Source organism: Taurulus bubalis, assembly GCF_910589615.1.
Source record: "Taurulus bubalis genome assembly, chromosome: 16".
NCBI classification, from domain to species: Eukaryota; Metazoa; Chordata; class Actinopteri; order Perciformes; family Cottidae; genus Taurulus; species Taurulus bubalis.
In genome coordinates, this window is record NC_136604.1 from 9,764,362 (window position 1) to 9,785,343 (window position 20,982).

General features: G+C 41.7%; 1 protein-coding gene across 1 annotated transcript in view; it reads left to right on the top strand.

The window, feature by feature from the left end:
* Positions 1 to 2,109: 2,109 nt before the first annotated feature.
* csmd3b (CUB and Sushi multiple domains 3b) overlaps positions 2,110 to 20,982 on the top strand; it is a gene marked incomplete at both ends in the record, with an annotated part of 320,436 nt that continues 301,563 nt past the window's right edge. The window contains one exon of the mRNA XM_079231867.1: positions 2,110 to 2,359. Coding sequence (XP_079087993.1) covers positions 2,110 to 2,359 — 250 coding nt within the window. The remainder of the gene's footprint in view (positions 2,360 to 20,982) is intronic.

Genomic DNA, 20,982 nt, shown 5'->3' on the forward strand with positions numbered 1-20,982 from the left:
CAAGCTGATGAATATTATGATGTGAGTATGTATTTCCCAGGCTGCTCTGTTCATAAAGCATAATAGGTTCACAGCGACTTTTTGTTGTTATTGACTTGATTGCTACTCATCATTTTCTCTTTTTAAAGTACAAGTCTATACACAATTTAATTCTTTGCCTCAGTAAAAGAGATGGCTGTGCTAGACTGACAAAAGAAAGGGAAACGTACCAATTATATCACTGTCATTATGTGATACTGTTTGGAGTTGGAGGTGGCAGAAGGTAGTGTTCTTTATAGCTTCCCTCATTTCTGCCTGCATGTTTTGGATGAGATAATATTTTGATTGCAGCAAACTACCAATGCTGAAAATACAACTAGGAAAATGTTCCAGGAAGTTTCACAGAGTTGCCAAGATGTGACATTCAGGGCTCAAAAGAAGTGTTATTAGTGGTATGGATGATATATTTCAATGTATACTATTTAGTCTGACATCTAAGATATTAATATAGCAATAATTCCGTTCCCAGTGGACTGGGTTGATGTCACAGCAGAAGCCCTAGCAGCTAACACACAGTTGAATTGTATTGCCTCTTAACGTTCACATATATCGACTTGCCACGAAGAACTCAACAGCCTCACTTCACCGGAAGAAGGGATGAGCGTCTGCGTCTATCATGTGCCACCAAATCCCAAACTCTTCCTTATTGATTTCATGTCAGTGGACAAGTGGATCAATGAGGGATGCAGGGCCAACAATTATCAGTTGGTCCATGTGACCATGTGGTCACCGTTAAAGGGCAGAGGCTATTTTTCACACACTGGTTTGAATGTGGCTTGGTTTCGTCTTCCTCTTTGTTTTGGTCCAATTTGGTCACCCAGAGGTAAAGTTTTGGCGCGCGCCCGTTCCTCTGCGCCAGTTGTGCCATATCCTCTGCATACGGCCCGGTGTTCAAAACGAACCAACATCCACCCAAACAACAGTCTACTTTTAACAGAGCCCATCCTAGGATATTGTTTCCGAGCAAAAGCATGTGAGTGGAAGCAGGAGCTTACGAGGAGCACTTGAAGGCAGCATTTCTGTACTGGCGGGGTAAAGGAAGAGACGCACCAGCCGCCACACTGGGAGAATACACCGAAGTACAGCAAGCAGAGGGGACGATGATATACGTCTCCTCTTTCTGTCAGCAACAGGGATTGTCATTTCTATCTTTTCCTTGTTGGACTTTCACGGAGAACTAAAGGAGGACTTTCTCTTATCATAACGAGCAAGCTCCGATTTGGCTTGTTTGGTATCAGGACATTGAAGGGAAAGCTTATGTGGAAAGAAGTCCGACTGACGAGAGAGTGATTCATTATCTTCTTTTCAGGAGGGCTGAAGATGCAACATTTTCCTCGCGATTGTTTGTGAGGTGGACAAGAGGAGACGAGGAGGAGGAGGAGGAGGAGGAGAAGAAGAAGAAGAGGAAGGTTTGACAGACGCGCACGAGTGAAGAGACGGATGAGAGGAGGGTCATCCGGCCACAAGAACACATACAAACAAATGCCCCTGTGCGTTTTTTGAGACACCGAGAAGGGGACAGAAACACCGCAGAGGGGATTTTATAAGAGACACGCGAGACACGGAGGACAGGAGACTCAACACGGGAGGAGAGGCTTGTAAGGAGAGCGGGGTCCGGGTTGGGGAGAGGAAAGCCAAACAGAAAGCGGGATATTTCAGAATGAAGAGGAGATGCAGCCCGGAGGCGCTGTGGATTTGAAGCTCTCTCTGACTCTCTGTCACTCTTCTGCAAGAGGAACGGGACGGAATAGAGAGACATTGACGACGAGCGTCGGAGAGTGGATTTAAAACAGAGACAACCTGTGTGCCCGTCCCGTCTCCCTCTGCGTCCCTCTCTCTGGATGTTGCATGTCATTTTTGGGGATATGAAGGATTTATCTAGTCTATGTTAGAAGGAGGAGGCAAAGAAAACGCACGCGCCCCCCCCCCCCCCTTCTCTCTCTCTCTTTCTCTCTCCCTCCCTCTCTCTCTCCCCTCTCTCTCTCTTTCTCTCTCTCTCTCTCTCTGTCTCTCTCTCTCTCTCTCTCCCTCTCTCTTTCTCCCCCTCCGTTTTTCTGGATGTGAAGCAGCATGCGGCCCGGTGAGAGCTTAGAGGGCTCGCGCTCGGCTCGTGGAAGATGTATTGCCGTTAATGATATTGCTAATAGCGGCACGGAACGCTGTCTCGCGCACCCCGCGTCGCCAAAGAGGAGGACGAAGAGGGGGACGACGGAGAGGAGGACGAGAGTGATGAACGAGGGGATGACGGACGGAGGAATGACGGTGATGCGCTGTTTTCTGTGGAGTCTCGTTCTGAGCTCGCTCTCCTCGCGCGCGCAAGGTAAGGGGGATGCGACACGCGCACGTACGCGCTCTCACGCACACACGCACACACACAGTCATAAGGGCACTTCACACGCAGTGACACAAACGCCCTCACTCGCACACTCGCGGTTTGGGTGAGACTGAGTGCTGAGTTTTTTTTCTTCTTCTTCTTCCGCAGTAAAAAAAGAAAGATGCCGCTTCTGGTGTGCGCGTCTGAAGAAAAGGAAGTGTGTGTCTGTGTGATGGTGTCTGCGTGCGTGTGAGGATGTCTGTGAGGTGTCTGTGCATGTGTGTGAGTGAGAGGGGATACGTGCGTGTGGGCGCGTGCGTGGCTGTATGGTGTGTTGTGTTGCGGAGGAAAGAGGAGAAATATACATTGGCTTACAGGGAGGATGAAGGGAAAGAAAGATAGAACCGGCAACAGCCTCTTTCCCTCTTTCCTCATTTTCTGCTTGCTTCAGTTTGCTCTTTCTCGCTCTGTCCCTCTCCTCCTCCTCCTCTCTCTCTTTCTTACTCTCTCTCTCTTACACACACTCTCTCTATCTCTCCTTCCTTCTCTTCAATACAGCCATTGAGCTGGTAGCCAATAAATATTCTTGCGGTAGCTCTTGGGCTGTGGCAGCGAACGTGAGCTGCTTATACCAAAGTGTGTGTGTGTGTGGTGCGTGCGTGTGTGAACGTGAGTTGTTTGTAGTGATGAGACCAGAGCCTTACACAGCATTTTATTCCCAAATATCTGCCACCATGCCCATTTGTTCATGTTCTACCCTATTTCAGTTAAACGGTGCTATATAATGGTGGCGTCTCCCTTTTCCTCGCTCTCTTTCTCTCTTACACACTTTCGTACTTTGTCCCTCGACTCTGTCTCTCTTCCCCCCCGTCATCCCCTCTTTCCTTCTAGGGTGAAATGAAATGTTAAAATATTCACAGTACAGCACACTTTCTTCCACTTTCTTTGTCCGTCTGCGTCTTGGTCTTCCGCTGCTTTCCATTTTTAGTTTCTCTCTTATCTTCAGAAATGCTGTATGAACGAACACACACACACACACACACACACACACACACACACACACACACACACACAGATATATATACTTTCAAACGCAGCCATTGCTGCAGCAGGTGAGGCTTCAGTGGGATGGAAACTATTCATCACCGTATCCTGGCCAGAGGAAGGGAGAGGAGGATGAATATAGGGAGGAGGAGAAGGGGGGAAGGAGGGGGGTGGGGGGGGTTGGAGAGACTGAAAGTGGACTCATGAGGAAGTGAGGCAGGAGGAGGGGAAAGGAGGAGAAGAGAGAGTTGAGTGACAGAAAAAGAGAGAAATAAGAGACGGACACTCTTAGAGCTTCTGACAGCATCAAGCAGGTTGATTTGGTCACAGAAATCATGACGACATGTTGGGTTAAGGTTTGGTGAGCAGAAAGGTGGAGTTTGTGTTGTTTGTATATTGTTCAAGATGGCAAAGGAAACCTCAAAAACCACCGCCGAGGCTATGAGAACCATTTGTCCTTGTCATTGTAAAGTCTGCACGACCCTCAGTGTGGGGAGATCATTTGCAGGCTGAGCAGGAATAGAATGGATTTCTACAGTGACACCAGGAACGTCGAGACACTTGTCTTCACACTATCACTGTAGTTCCAATCTTAAAGTCTTGCAGTCTTTTTGGAAAGGATTTTGTGTGATGGACAGTTGAGAGATTGTGATTCGCAGTCTGTCAAGCTAACAGGAAGACAAGAACGGTGGGATTTCCTCAGGCACAAAAGATCTAATTCGAACCCCTTTGGGGCACAGATCTTGGCACTGATCTCCTCATGGCTGCCTGTGAGAGACCTCATAGTATCAGATACTTTCAAGCTCCTCCTGGTATAAATGTGCTATATTCAAGCATGGCTCAGGAATACTTTTAGCAAAATGCATTATGACTAATAAAATGTCAAAAGTATATGTAAATTGAAAAAGCAAGCGAGCAAATAAATCCTTTTTTTGTGTCAAGGCTGGAAAGAAAGGTAAATAATTGTGGTAATTAAATGTCCCCTTGATCCATGCTGACATTTTGGGGGGCCGAGGCTTTAAAAAGTGGCTGGAAAATTAAAACCAGCCACCAGCCAAACGCCGTTACATTTTGGCTGTGGCCGGTGAATTAGTCTACTCTACCGGCCCTTGGCAGGTAACCAATCATTGTATGGACCTGCAATTCTATTCTAAAAACCAATCTAAAAGGTAAAGTAATGAAATAGGCGGTAATGGATTCACACCTTGTTGAAGCCGGTGGACAAAAACGCTAATTTCTCAACTTGCTTAACACATTTGACACAGAGAGGCAGCGCCGTTTCCAAAGAGGGAGAATCTTTTGTCATGCTGCGGCTTCTAATTGAGGAGTGTGTGTTCCACGGCGTCTTGGTGTGATTAAGCGAGGTCAGGAGGACAATCTCAGGAGAGAGCTGATGAGAGGTTTCAACACTCCAGCTTGCTTTGGACCCTGTCTGTGTCTCTGACAGGTCATTATAAAAGTGGTATACTCTTTTTTTGCATATTTCCTGATGTTTATGTCGAGAAATCATCCTCAAATGAAGTTTCTCTAGGAGTCAGACGATGAAAATGTGCTGTACGAGTCCTCCGCTCTGCCTGATCCCCTCGTGTCTGTTTCATCTGCTCTCCTTCCTGCTGCTCCGCTCAGCTTAACTCCACCTCTCCTCTCTTCCCCTCTCCTGTCCCCTGCCCCTCTGTTTTCCTCTCCTCTGCTCAGCACTTCTTCTGTGCTCTCATCTCTCCTCTGGGCTCCCACTCTTCCTTTTCGTCTGTCAGATTTGTCCTGTGGCTCCAGAGGCTTAATTTACTCACCAAACATACTCAATCGCACACGTGCGCACATGCACACAAGACAAAACCCACACACATTTCTCACCGTCTCCCGGGCTCTTAAATGTATTCTGGGCTACATTCAGCCTGTCAGAATCAAACCGAGAGCAGCGGCCAACCACACAACCTGCACCTCTGCAACAGATCCATGTTTGAGCTGCTTTTCACCACCACCTTTCAGATTAACCTTATCACAGGTTTACTGACTGTATGGATTTCGTCAGCACTCAATCAAAGGACTAACACGGATCAATCAGCGAGCACTAATTATCTTTTAGACAGTCGGGTAATCCATTCGTGGTCATCGGTGGGGTTACGGATGCAAACAGGTCCTTAAGGCTAGTCTGTAGCATGTGACCAAGTAATTAAACCTTGTGGCTAAAAATAGCTAATTTAATTTATATAGACGAGCCATGGAAATGTAGTGCTTTGTTCTTGCAACATGGCGAAATTGAAATGTATCAGACATCCCCTGGTAGCGTCTAGTAATTTAATGCTGGTCATCAGTGTTAAATTGGACAGGCTGCCAAGCGCAGTGGAACGGTCCTCCAACCAAGTTTTATAACCCATCACTGGATATCACAGATTGATTGGTGCGGCTGACAATTCTGACGTTAATTACAAGTCATAGATTGATTTTGTCCATTAATATGCCGCTGCTAATCATTTACCTGTGTTCGCCACTGGTGGAGTATTTTGGTAATTATTCTCTGCTGTCAATTATCGATTGATATTCTGCGCACAATTAATAACGAGGTTTAATGGTGAGCTTGGAGGCAAAAATAAAAAAAATAATTATGCTTGCATTGACAAGCAGTGGGACACAGCGCCTCATGCACAGGCACGCATATTGGTACACTGCGCACACACACAGAGGCCGGCGAGCACTCTCACACTGAACATTAGCGCAACACAGACTCTAACACACATTTAATCCTGTGGCTTATGGCTGGTTTCTCTGGGAGCGAGATGTGTCTGTCGCAGAGACAGCCTCTTGATCATATAAATACTTTTGACTTACAGAGGAAAAGAGAAAGTAAAGAGGGTAAGATCAAGGTGGTTCGGGGAAGGGGGGGGGGGGGGGGGGGGGGCTTCAGAGAGAGCTTCAAATGCATACGTATTTTTATCATTTTATACTGTTGCTTTCTCGACTACATTCTCTCCTCATCTGTCCCTCTTGACTCTCCGACTACATTCTCTCCTCATCTGTCCCTCTTGACTTTCCTTTACCTGAACCTCCCCTGCTTTTCCAAAACCTATAGAGTGAATATGTAATGACTTGTTTTTTTATTGCTATTATACATCTTCTCCTCTCCTCTCATCTCCTCTCCCAGAAGTAGAATAGCTTTACGTAGCACAAGAAAATGTAAAGGCGTGGATTTGTCTGCACACCAGAGGCCATGAATCACATCCCAGGTGGTACTTTGATAAAATGTTGACTTCTTCCATTTTTAACCAAAAGCACATCTTTCCTTAACCTTAACCAGGTGGCTTTATTTCCATAAATGTAACCCTTTCTCAAATAACATTAGCAGAGACCAAAGATTGAACACACGTTGGAAGGAAAGATTTTGCTGATACATTTAATATGAACATGCCTGGTTCAGTCTGAACATATATAATATGGTAAAATATGTTCATTTTGAATATAAGGTTTTCTTTCCGACAGGGATCTGGACAGCATTAATATTCCCCAAAAGCTTGTTTTCCTAATGCAAAATAGTTGTCTAAGAATGTAATTATTTGGACAGAGGTAACCCTTAACCCTAAGAACAAGTATTGCTTCATATTTCTTCTGAAGCCTTTGATATGTCCCAACATTAGAGGGCATTGCAATCTCAGTTCTCCCTCTCTGTCTTTTACAATGTATGTTGTGCTCTTGTGGTTACTACAGTAGCTATACTGGGAACTCCCTTGTTGAGTAATGAGTATGTGTTTGCTGCGTATAGTCTTATCCTTGATACTTTTGTTGCTCCATACTATATTTTTCTCTCCATCTATTTTCCTCCAGCCATAATCGCCCATTCTTCCTTTCTCCTGCCTTCCCCTACCAACATGGTGAATTTCTAATCACCAGCTTTCTCATATCCCACATCTCCTCTTCCCTCCTTCCTTTCATCCTTTAGTCTTGCCTCTCCTCTCTCCCCTCTCCTTCCTCTAGCCCCTGTCTCTAGTGAATGTGTTATACGTGTTACTGGTGGAAAGCTCACTGGGTTCAGCTCTGATAATCTCTCAAATTTATATTCTTTCTTAGCCAACAAACAAGGGTGCATTTTTAATCCCTCCACACAGATTTCCATCAGGAAAATGTGTTTTTTTAATTGCTGGAGAGCCAAATCTTCTTCATAGTTGTGTTAGCCTTCTATGATTTCCGAGATGCCGGCTTGCACATATTGAACAGGCTGCTAAATTGAAAGAAGTGATAATTTTGCCATGCAAATTGTACTAAAGAGAGACTGCACTCCAGCGAGCTGTTCCAGCTGTTCCTGGGCCCTGTGGATCCATAACAGCTTTTTATATACAATTGCTCTTTTCCTCCAAGGTCTAATGCAAATGTGCATTTACAGGCTGGTGTCATGAGTGTAATAAGTATAAGCATAATTCATCATAATTGAATGCAAAGACATGGCGGCATCCTGCAGGAGCCATCAGCAAAGATGGCTCTGCCATGGCCTAACTAATAAAATGATGGAATTCTGGAAAGTATATTTTGAATGCGTCTCTAATGTGTTTTGTCACTGAAACTTTATTATAATTGTGTGCATTTCCTCGAAAATTCCAGGAAATGCACGTATGCGCACGTATACACGCACTGCTTAAATGTCTATGAAGTGTTCCAGAAACAAGGCTCTGATTATAGGCCCGTCAAATTGGGAAAATCAGCTGTGTTTCTCAATTACTGAGAAGGGGACTTTTGGGAGATATGAGGTTTCTGAAAGACACAGGCTTTTTGTATGTACACCCAAACACACACACACACACACACACACACACACGCACGCACGCACGCACACACGCGCATGCACACACGCACACACGCACACGCACAGACACACACACACACACATAAACTCATCAGACACACGGGGACATTGTACACACAAACACAATCTGTCAGTCTTCCATATCCTCTTCATTATTACAAAGATGATTAGAAGTAGACATGACATGAACATGTTGAGCGGGCACATGCGCACACACACACACACACACACACACACACACTCGCACACACTCATAAATATACAAAAATATGTTGGGCGCATTAAGAAAGCCTGGGATGCCCCGGGGTTGTGACCGTAAACACACAAGCGCACACACAAACACACTCGTTACAGGAAAGGCAGATGAGAAATTAAAAAAGACAGACATCCTCATATCCAGCTGGTGCCCCCCGTTGGTGTGTGTATGTTTGTGTGTGTATGTGTCTGTGTGTGTGTGTATGAGGTGTTCTAGTCCTCTTCAAGAAGCAGGAAACATAGCCAGTAAAGGAGGAAGTAATTAATCAGAGACAGAATCTTGGGTTAAAATGGTAGGATGGTAGTCTAGGAATCCTTCTATGTCGATGGATGGAGGTATACACATAATTGTTAGTCAGAGGTTCGACGGGGACAGACTGTCACCAGGGAGACACTGATGCCCATAATGACCACATGCTCTCTGGGGAAAAATACATACAGAAATTGACAGGAATTTCATACACAAGCAACACAACAACACAACTGAAATGACACAAATAATGCAGGATATAAAGACGTAGAAAAGGTTGTTGATTATTGGTGTGGAAGCCGACAAAATCATGTTGACGTCATGTCAACCTAAGATTAACTTGAGCTGAATAAATCTGGTGACAGTCCTGTCACTTTGCCTTTGATTCGTACCGATTTCAGTAATTTGACTGCCAGCGTCTTCACTACGTTCTAGGTTTCTCATGCTGGTGAAGAGAAAAACATGTTAAAACAAAGAAAACATTAATTGATCTGTTTTGTTCATCTTGAAGTCAACAAAACGCCAAAATTACAATAAATAATAAGCCTCAATAATGATACTTCTATTTATTGACAGTTTGATTTAAGGGTTGCAACAGTTATTTTCATGGCTAGAAAATTATTCATGTATAGCATTGCATTATCTTCATAGAAATGCCACATTGTACTCCTTTTTTATTTTTTTTCACACTGCATGTCAAAGTAAAGACTGCATGAACCCTTTATCTTCACATTCACACGTAGCTTTAAATATATCTACACCTCAGATAATGATAACTGTAAGTTCCATAATGGATGTTCTGCCACAGATGTATGCACATTGTTGGAGGTATTAAAGTGCAAATGATGTACTAGCAGTAATAGTCTTTATTCACGGATATGAAATAGTGTTGATAAATGACATCATCGCTCTATCCCCATTGAACATGTTTAGACCATGATTTGTAATTTGTCATTGTAATTGAACAAGTCATTAACTCCACAGTTATTTCAGATCTGTCATCGCACAATTCAACAAACTCTGCTTCTTGATCCGTTGTAACTACACACATTAACATATATTACTTCCAACATTTTATGGTTCTTTGCTCTGCTCTTGTATTAGATTTTTGCAACAACATTGTTGCTATGGTTACAATGTGAGCAATACAATAATTGCAGCTGTTAGTACATTGCATCAAATAGCAATGCAATACAGACACACACACACACACACACACACACACACACACACACACACACACACACACACACAAACACACATACATGCACAACGAGGAAAAACAAAGACCTAAAACCAGTTTATTGTCTGCTAATATCACAAAACAAATGTTATTTAAATGTACTTTGATGATTTTCTTGTTCCCTCATTAATAAGTTCAGCTTGACATATTTATCAAATATGCAAAAGCAAATGTAGCACATTATTTGTGTCAGCATAGGTTCAAGAAAACATCTCATCTGAAGTGAGATGTTCATGCATTAGTTAGACATTAATATAGAGGCTTAAGGGGACTTATTATTAAGCAGCTACAGTACTTCTGTTTCATTATTTGAGATTTTCGCTAATTACTATTACTACTATTATGTTTGTGGATAAGACAAATTATTTGAATATTTATCCAGTAGTAGTAAAAAAACACAGAGAAATGCACAATACACAGATACACATGAGACATCATGAAGGTAATTTGATTACTCAAAAAGTCCGTTAACCCAACTACAGTCTCTGCTTTCTCAACTATTTCTTGAAAATATATAAAGTGCTATAACTATAAAGGCCATTTCATACAACATAACATGTTAATGTAGTTTAATACTAATATCAGAATAATGGCATTGCAATACAGGGATTTGGAAGAGAGAGAAAAACACAGAGCTAAAATGGAGGTGTTCCGTGTTTATGTGCTTAGACCTGGTGCGTGATGACAGGTATGCCCATGTGCCCCTAACCCACAGAATCATAGCTGTCAGCAGACATCACACCCACACACACACACACACACACACACACACACACACACACACACACACACACACACACACACACACACAACCTCACTCATCACCTTGTGCTGTTATGCTCATGAGGATAGTCTCTTGTTTTATCGTTCTTTTAAATTAACTCCGCCTGATCTTAAAAAAATATTTTCTTTTGTTATGACTTCACATCATGTCTAAATCTCATCATGTCTAAAAAGCCAGAACGTATTTGGATTATTTCTATGCATACGCACCCTAGTCTTCTCCTGCGGCCTTATTATCTCGGCGTCTCAGAGCTCTGCAGGTGATGCATTTCCTTCCTAAGTGATGATGTATTTCCTGTCCGAGTCTTGCGCCTTGGGAGCCATTTGGTACTGTCGTTCATTCGGTCTCTGTATGTGTGTGTCTTTATGTGCACAAGATGCCTTTCTGTATGTGTGTCTGTGCACGTGCATGCGTGTGCTTGTCTGCTCCATTCCCAGAGAAGACTCATTTCCCCAGCAGGCCCTGTCAGGCTGGTTCTGGGCGCGCTCAGTTCACAGCTGGGGGCTACTGCTGTCACCTGCTTACCTAACATCGCTCCTTTCCTCCGCTGTTCGGCTCCAAGTCAGAACATTAGAGAATGTTATGTATCGCCATTTACTGTTAACACTCACGGATTCATTTTGGCGCAAATATTCTACAACAAAAGTGAAAGGGAACTGGTCTTTTATAGTTGGCAATACAATTACTCCAAAGAGACTGTGCAGCCAGACAATTATACCGAGAGTCTAAAAGTCCTATTTTTACACCAGTGTTTAGCTCAAGCCTTCACTTCAAATTGCTGTTTTCTAAAGCTTTCACGCTTGGGTGACCACCAACATGCTCCAGAAAAGAGGACACCTCTGCAGGGCAGGCAGGGACGGTAACCAAGACAGCGGCTGTTACAGATAATATGTGTGTATATACCATATACAAATGACTCATAACCACCAATTTGGCCGTTGCATGTGGACACACACAGCCAAGAACATTTTTTAACTTAAAATTGTGAGCAAACAAAGGAGAAACAAAGCAGATAGGAAGGTGGAATACATTTATAGAATAATTAAGTTATTACTTTCTTTGGTTTGCATGGGGATTAAGTTCCCCCAGAGGTGATGGCATGCAGCTCTGAGACAAATGCCCAGCAGGGTGTCGTGGTGGATACCAGTAAATGTTTTTATCTTTTGACACTGGCCGTCTGTTTCCCGCCACACCTTGACCCGACTCCACTCTCTCTCTGTCTCACTCAAGCGTCACCCTACCTCTCTCACTCAGGGTCACTAGGTCAGACAGAGAGCAGATGCTCAAGCATACCGTCACATTCAAACCTGACACCACAACACGCATACCCCCAATCTGTCATCTCCCCTTGTTAAAGGATTTAGTCTCCGTGGAGGATATTTCTCACATGTTTTACTGTCCATTTGGGATTTTCTTTTATAAAAAAGCAGTGGAGATGTATGAAACAAAAGCTGTATTTAACAATCCCGTTTGTTTGTTTCTTATTGATTGATACACAGCATGTGATTGATTATTAGAATCTTGTGTTTCGGTGTTTACTGGTGACTTAATTGTTAGGAGTGCTCCACCTGGGATTCACACCTGATTCTGATGAATTCCATATAGACCCTTGTGGTCACATGTTGAGTATTGACTGATTAAGTCAATGCTCAACATGCACATCGCTCGTATGAACATCCTAGTCACATATATAATTTACAGAATAACAGAGTAAATGGTATAGATAATCATTAAGCTAAAAGATTCCTTTCTTTTTTGGCAAGTTTTCTGTGAAACACTTTATGTCTGTTGCATTTGGTGCCAATGTTCTTTTAGGTTTTATGTGGTTTTAAAAAACCTAGGACAGTAGCTAAGTGCCTCTTTGGCTTGAAAAGAACTGCAAACAATTTAGTCTCAATTTTCTTGTGAATAGAGAAACATAACTATATGTTTTGGTTGAGACAGTATCCTTCTCCTTCCAAGAAAAAGTTTGGTCCAACACAGTTGTGCGTGCTTCAAAATAACACATTCTATCCCAATTTATATTTAAATAAAGTTATACATATTATAGAATACATACTAATATTGTAACATTACGTATCATATGTTTTTATTTTTTACAGGAGAGAAAAAAAGATTACAAATCAATACTTTGGAGCATCAGATGAACAAATGATAGAAAAGAAACAAATAAAAAGTGGAAGTATTGAACATCACAACACAGCAACCTAGAGATACAGTACAGTACAGTTTCGACAATATTAACATTGTCAATGTCATTGCTTGAATGATACACTAGTTCTCAAAGCAAGCGAGGCCAAATGTAATATAGTCTGATAGCAACTCTCACTTTGCCAAGTGATGTTTTCACCTTGCTGCTGATCTTCTGAAGGTAATTTAGTGTATATTCTCCAATAAACAAAAGAAGCAAAAGGTTATTCTATGTTCCAGTCAATGTCCAAATAGAAGGATAAAAGCGGTTGAAAGATAAAAGGATATGAGTCACTGGATCAGAATTGGTCCTTTTATGGAACAGAAATCAACAGAATTACAATCCAGTCAAACATAAGGAAACTTGGACTCCACATGTGTCACAAAAGCCACTGCATTCAAAAGACATTTCTTTGGATTGAAATTACACAAAAGGATTTTTTTTACTCCACAAACGTAATCGCTGCTCAGGTGTCTATCAGAAGTATAACTTTTGTGTCCCATATTGTTTTCCTTTAGAGTTAAGAGAAATGATGGCAAAGCAGGTGATGAACTCAGGAAAAAAAACAGATATTTCAATGAACCTTTGCTCATAGATAATACATAAATGTATTATTTATGCATGCATATGCATGCAGTATTTCATTTAAATTACTTCTCTCGTGTAGATCTGGTGAAGCCATTAGTTCAGAGATTGATTTTGTTTTTTCAATTACAGTTGTAGAAGTAAATTAAATGTCTATTTTGCCGATGAACGGCCCCACCCGGCCGGTGGGCGTCCCGCCAATGGATAACGCTCTGGACTTTTACTGAGTACTCCCAAATCTCAGTCAGATGGCTCACTCAGGAAATCCCCAGGAATCAGAGATGAACAGAGACAGGCTGACGATGTGGTCCACGCCAGTTTATTCACAAACAGCAAGTTTATGAACAAAATGATTGGTTCCGGCTGGCAACAGAATAAAAGAGTATAGGTTCCCCCTCGTTCTGCAATGCCCCAATTGACTTGTGCTCTCTCAAACACGTAGTCATACTCACTCAATTGTACGTCATCAACCCCTCCTTCCTCCTGGTGCCAGAACCAGCGGCTTTTCTTCTATCAACCTAACCAATGCCTGATCACTTACCATAGGTAACAACTTTCATAGCCCTCCGTATTCTCAGAAACTGTTGTTATTGCAACCCCTTAACCTCTCATCCTGTTATTGACTATTATGCAACTCTCAGATGCTAGTGCCTGACGTCGTCGGAGGCCTGCATTCCATGTTAGGTCCCTACAGGGAGCTAGAACGAGCCATGTGACAGTGACCAGATAGGCTTAACTCCTGGCAAAACCCTTTGGGTAAACAGAGTCAAATATCATGCTTACGTAAGTGGGCCTGCGTGTTATTACAGAACTCTCTTCTCTGATATTTAACCCTTCTTCTACACACAAGTGGATATAGCTGTGGATAATGGATCTTCCTATAATTACTGTATAGCTCTTTGATTACATAAACAATTTCCTCCAACACAGTTGAACTATGTTGAACAACTGTTGTTCAACATAATATCATAGGATTATGGATTATATGGATCTTCCATTCATGCGTCCTTCAAATGTATGTGAGACACTGCTTGATGGATTTTCCAAGGAAGTGGGTCAAACCAAATTATTTTTTTTGTTACTGTCATGCAGATGTTATGCCAATTGTTGCATTGTGTTAGATGAAGACATATGGATCAATCCAGCGACAACATTTAATAATTGCAGAGGAGAAGAGTTTTGATCTTTCCATTAAAAGGCTAAGGATGTGAATTTATGTGTTGGATATTTAGTTCTGACGGACCTGTCTACTTCAGTCATTAGGGGCGATAACTCACTTACCCTGAGACATTCCTATGATTTAGATTTGAAAGGCTAATAGATCTGTTATCAGACTTGTGAGCTATAGATTAGTACCTACTTTATAATTATGCTTTTGCACAGCACAGCAAACCAATAACTTGTGCTTGTTAGCCAATTTTTTCCAGAAGACCAGGCAATTATCATAAACAATGATGCAGGGCAACTTCATCTCTCTCCTATGGCTTCTGTACATATAGAGTATACACACATATACATAACAGGGCACAAGAGACAACATGAGTAGGCAGCAAATATAAGTCAACAGCAAACTTATACTGTAGTGTTTGGTGTATATATAATGGTAACAAAAAAGTATAGAATAGATGACACAAACAAATTCTAAATCTAAATGAATAAATAAAACAGAACAATTTTGCTGAGCTGTCCAGGAGAAAATCCATTTTCCCCATTATAACACAGCAATACCTATGTTTATTTTTGTTTTTAACCTTGATTTATCAAATGAGATATATTATAGTCTATTCAAAATAAACATTGAGGTAAATAGAACAAACCCCTTGAATAATTGGATTATTACAACGCCAAATGTAAAAAGACTACATTTAGAAGATGACATTGTCATCAAAGCGTCTTTGTGTATCTAGAAAAGCGCTATATAAATTGAAATTATTATTATTATTATTATTGCAATTAATAAAAGGAAATAAACAGAACATTTTCAAAAGAATGAGACAGTTCTGTGAAGCCAGCATGCAGAGCATGAAGGAGCATTAAGGAGCATGCAATTTGAGCACCTCCTGAGTTCAAGTGCCCGTGCTAGCGAGTACCCTGCCTGCTTAAGGGTCCTTGAGCAAGTCATGCAAAGCTGTGAGAGGAAACTGAGTGAAGACAATGTCAACACTGATGATAGAATAATGTGAGTTAATGTGAAGTGTTTGAACAGAGTGTGAACTCAGCTGTGGTAGTGGCATTTTGAAACGCTGTCTTATTATCTTGCAGGCTTTGAGCAGTACTGAGAACAAGCTGTCACATTCAGTTTTTACAAGGAGGGGGTGTTTTTTCTTTTTTTATTATTTGAAGTGCTTTGTTGGTGCTGATATGCAGCCCCTCAGCTAAATGCACCATGATGTAGTGTCAACTGAGCGTGAGCGGTGGACTATCTCTTCTTGAACTAAAGACATCTGAGAATCAGTCGGCAAACATGACATATTTGTCTTCATGCTGGGTAGTTTACACAACACAGAGAGGTGAGGGATTTCATTTAAAGGCTTACGAACCAAAACTCATTTAGGCGTGTGATTGACAAACAGTCTCGGCGGACGAGGCACAGGTAGTGTCCACCCATCCGTCCACTCCACCATTAGTTGCTGTGTCTGAACACACTGCGGTTGTCAAGTTGGATTTTCTGTCTTGTTATGAATGTTTTCTACTGATGTGCTGAACATAAAACATATGTCTACTGTCTTGGATTTTATTACGGCTTAGTTAAAATGTCCCACCTGCTTTCATCGTGCTTTCACGGTTAATGGCAGTACAGGTAGCTTTGCAGGATTATCATCAGGCTTTCTTAAAGTCAAGAGAATCTCGTTCTCTCTATTGGCTGACCCTGTTTCTCAAACCGTCACTACATTTTAGTTAACCTGCTTGATCATATTTTTCCGTTTTGATATGGATAAGGATAGGATACGATAGGATTTGATAGGATTTGAAGGGCTTTTTATGAAAACTCCCGGATAACTGAACAGTCCAGAAATCCCCTTTGAAATGAATGATACTCTAGTTCAATTGAGGACCATTCGGTGAACCAAAGTCCATATAAAAAAACAAAGGCACATACACACATACGCACATACACACGTACACATACCTTTAATAACCTTCTGCAATCTTGAGGAGCCTCATGACATATGAGGTGAAATCACAATGTAGAAATATTACTTCCACAACTAATGGCAATGGTGACAGCAATAGAAAATAGAAAAGAAGCAAGGCCATAGTATGGTAAATTTGCATCTCTCAGTGTTAATCAAATTCGATTGGAAGAACTGCGCTTCCTGTGTGCCTCCTGATGATCGCTGTAGTTGTCCAGATTTTAATTTGGTCTAGATGGAAGTAAATTGACCCCTGATGTTGCTGCCTGTACCCTTGGAGCAAAGAGTTATGAGTAAGAGCATCAGGGGAAATAGATGTAGCAGGTACTAAGTACCGATGTAACTGTGGAGGAAACAGTGTGGTGCTGAAATTATAATCGCACCTCCTCTTCACAGCTCAGCAGGCTTTCAGGAACCTGCCAAGATCACATTCAACACACATAGATAGACAGACCCACTCAGAAACTCATACACACATGTAGAAAGCGGCAGACAGTCCACATGGAACGCCAACACACAATGTGCATCCACCCACAGACACAGACCTCCTACTAAAGGGAGATGACTGTTCAATTTTGGGGCATTGCCCTTGCTTTCTTTTCAACTTTCAAAGGAAGTACATTTTGAATATATTTGTTTCACATGCTATGGATTATCTCTGGGGGGGAAATTAAGTCATTCACGCAGTAGTGGAACTGTTGCCAATGCTGCGATTAGGCAATACTACGATTACTTTAAGCTGATACATCATACAGCCCCCATAATACATCTTTTTAATTCAAATTTTCAGAGCTATATTGTGTGGGTGTTTTTTTGTTTTTTAATCAAAACATGCTTCTCAAATTCATATGCCCTCAGTAGTTAGAAAGTGCTGTCAATCAGCCGTTGCTGCATAGGTCCTTTTTTGTGCCAAAGTCATGATTATGTCACGGCATTAGCTCGAGGCAAAACAAGAAAAACAGAAGGAGAGGAGAGGAAATGTTCTAGTGAAGTGTGGAACGAGAATACAAGTGGTTGCTGTCTTGTGCAAACTACGCAGCATTCGTTAATGACGCAGCATCCTGTCATGCACGTATTTATGTAAACAATATCAGACAGCACTGAAGGCCTAGGTCGAAAATGCATGGCCCGCCACTGCCGTAGAATTAGCAGGCTAATGTTACAAAATGTCACCTGCAGGTGTGTCAAGATTGAGGGGCAGTATGGCTCCAACTTGAAATTTCACTGCATGCCTTGAGATAACTTTCGGCAAAGTGTTTCAGAGATTGGAGGTGAATTTAGCTACTTGATTATCTTAGTCTTATGCTTATTGTTATGTTAGTGGTCACAGCTGCTGAACACCAGCGGTGAGCTCCCTGCTCATGCAGAAATTCTTAGAAAGATGGAGAGAAAATGTTGCTAAGAGTTAAGCCTTCTCGTAACTGCAGCAGCAAGCGGAAACCTTTGGCTGCAGTTAGCAGAAGAATTATAGGCTTTCAGATTTTCTTAAGTTTACAGGCTTGGCTTCTTTATCAGGAGTGTAAATATATGGCTACAGCAGTGGTTCTCAAACTGTGGGTCTCGACCCTCTAGTGGGGCACGGAGGTATTACAGGTGGGGGGGATGCAGATTCTTTTAATAATCCTTTATTAATCCCACAATGGGGAAATTATTCTCTGCATTTTACTTCAGTAATTAAGGAGCAGTGTGCTGCTGTGAAGCACTGGGGCTTCAGTGTCTGAGAACAGGGATCAAACCGGCTACCTTGTGGTTTCAGGATGAACACTCTCCCCATGAACATGATAACTTCACATATTACAAAAGTACAAAGTACACGGACATACAACATCATTAATACATATTTGGCGAAATGTTACGCCGTTAATAGGTTACGCTTGCGCATGCGCGACTCACTGATTCTTGGCGTTTTGCTAAAAGCCTCCGTGAGATCTCCGTGAGGTCGGCTTTTCTGCTGTTGCGTCTCTCAAAACAGAATATAGATCTAAGCTCAACATTGGGCATGAATTGAGAGCATCCCTATCAAATCTACAACCCTGTTTTAAAAATATTTGTAGAGGAAAGCAGCTCACTGCAGCCACTAATACTGATACAACGTGATGCTCAAACATCTGCACTCATTTTGTTTTGCACAGTTTGGACGTTATTGTTATTATCTTGAAAAGATACTTATTGCAAGTTATTTGCAGCCACCATAGGTACTGTTTTTGGACCAAATATTAGTTATTTTTTGCACAGATAGAACTTTATTTACATTGTTCTAACAAAGTGATTGCACGTGTTATTCGCTTTTGTCTGATGGAGCAATCTGGTTTACTTGAAAGGGATTTCAATTTGGGGGCGTGACAGAAAAAGTTTGAGAACCACTGGGCTACTGAGTGAGAGTATAGGGGTCAGCCAATCTGGTCTTGTTAGTTCATGGTAACTAGGAATGGGACAATTTGGGATTTTTATCAGATTGTGATAAAAAATTAAAATAAAAACTCATAATATGTTGATTGTGGGGAATTTCTATTTTCAGAATACTCGTGAATACTCACACGTCACTGAATTACATAACTGTTTAGCTTTCTATCATGGTAAAGAAGTGAAAGAAGTAAAGTAGCCCCAGATGCTTGTTGGCATTCCACAAATCACTAAATCATTTTGGGATTATTTGTGGGATCCTAAGAGAGTGGGTGCAACCATGAGCATGTAGACCCAGTTCCTTTTGTTTAGAAGACACTTTTCTTTACTGCACAACAAAAGTTTTATCTTTATGATTGTGTTCATCCAGAACACAACAGACAAGTGGGAATAAGTTTTAATTATTGCTTAATATCTTTCAACATGAAGAATTAACTGATAACATAATTGAGTCTGTGAAAGCAAACAGGGCATGCTCTTAATGTGAAAATGCATCCTCCCAAATACTGGAATATGTTATTCATCCTAATTTTTAAAATGTAGTACATTTATTTTGAAAGAAAGAAAGAAACCCACAAATTACCTCAATAAAAACATTTACCTGATGTTATTAATAACTGAAAAATAAACCGAGTAGTGTAACTTGTTACCACTTCACCTCTAATATGGTGTGTGTGCCAAAGACAGGGTTTAGTATCGATTTTCTGTAAAAGTTGAGTGTGTGTTTCTGTGTGAGAGGCCACTTGTGAGTGTGTTCTGGCTGTGTGTGTTTGCGAGTTTGTGTGCATCCGTTTGTGGTTGTCAGTCAGGTGGTTTATCTGGGCTTTGTGAGCGAGGCAGCAAATCTCCCTGTAATTACAATCTGAACAGCCCTGACATTTTACCAAGACTCCCCAGGTGTGTACATGTGTATGTGTCTTTGTGTGTGCATGCATGTGTGTGCTGAAGGCCTTTTGTCTTGTGGGGCTGAAACAGCTGGGAGCTTCTCGCTAATTAACAAGGAACCTCATAATTACTGTTAACTGGCCTACTATAGCTGACAGAGAGACAGAGAGACACTGAGAGAGAGAGAGAGGGAGAGAGAGAGAGAGTGAGTCAGCAGAGCGGAAGACAAAAACAGTTCGCAGTAAAGTTAGAATAGCAAATATTATAACAGTGAGACAGACCTCAGTTAGAAAATACAGACAACAGAACATGTCCTGCATCATGAGTCATGTCTCCCAACAAGATAATTCCAGTTCCAGGACTCCAGTGTCATTTTTGTAGTTGTAATCAAAAGTAACAACAGGGATTATGATACCATTTCACTAACTGAAGTAATTTCTGGGCTCTGGGATCACTGTGTGGACGCTACGACAACGTCGGGACGAGAATCGAGTGATCGGATTGGTTGTAAACAAGACATTTTATATTTAACAGATCGTGAGAACACCTTCAATGTTCCTAGTAATCCCCTCGTAATTTGGGAAAATACGCTTTCTGGTTGCCTGACAACAATCATGCTTGCAACAACAGTCCAGGAAACCGTGTGCCTGACATCGGCAGACCAAATCACAAATGCAAATTCACAAACTTCTTATTTTGATATCCAAGGATCACTATCGACGGGTTATCAACATGTAACGTAGCACTCAGCGACCAGTGACAGCTCAGTATTACTGGCCTTTCATAGTACAAAGCGGTTGAAAATTACAATGTTTGTTTATTGCTTTTAGGCAACATGGTTGTGCAATGAAATGCAGTTTGTAGTCACATACAGAAAACACACAAACAACAAAAACAGAACTATATCATACGCGGAGGAGGATGAATTTAGACGTCCAACAGCCGGAGGAAAGAAGTTGTTCTGAAGTCTGGGGAACCCGGCAGCTGATTCTTCAGTATTTCTTGTCAGACGGCAGCAGGGTGAGCAGGCTGTGACCAGAGTGGATATTATCTTTTAATATCT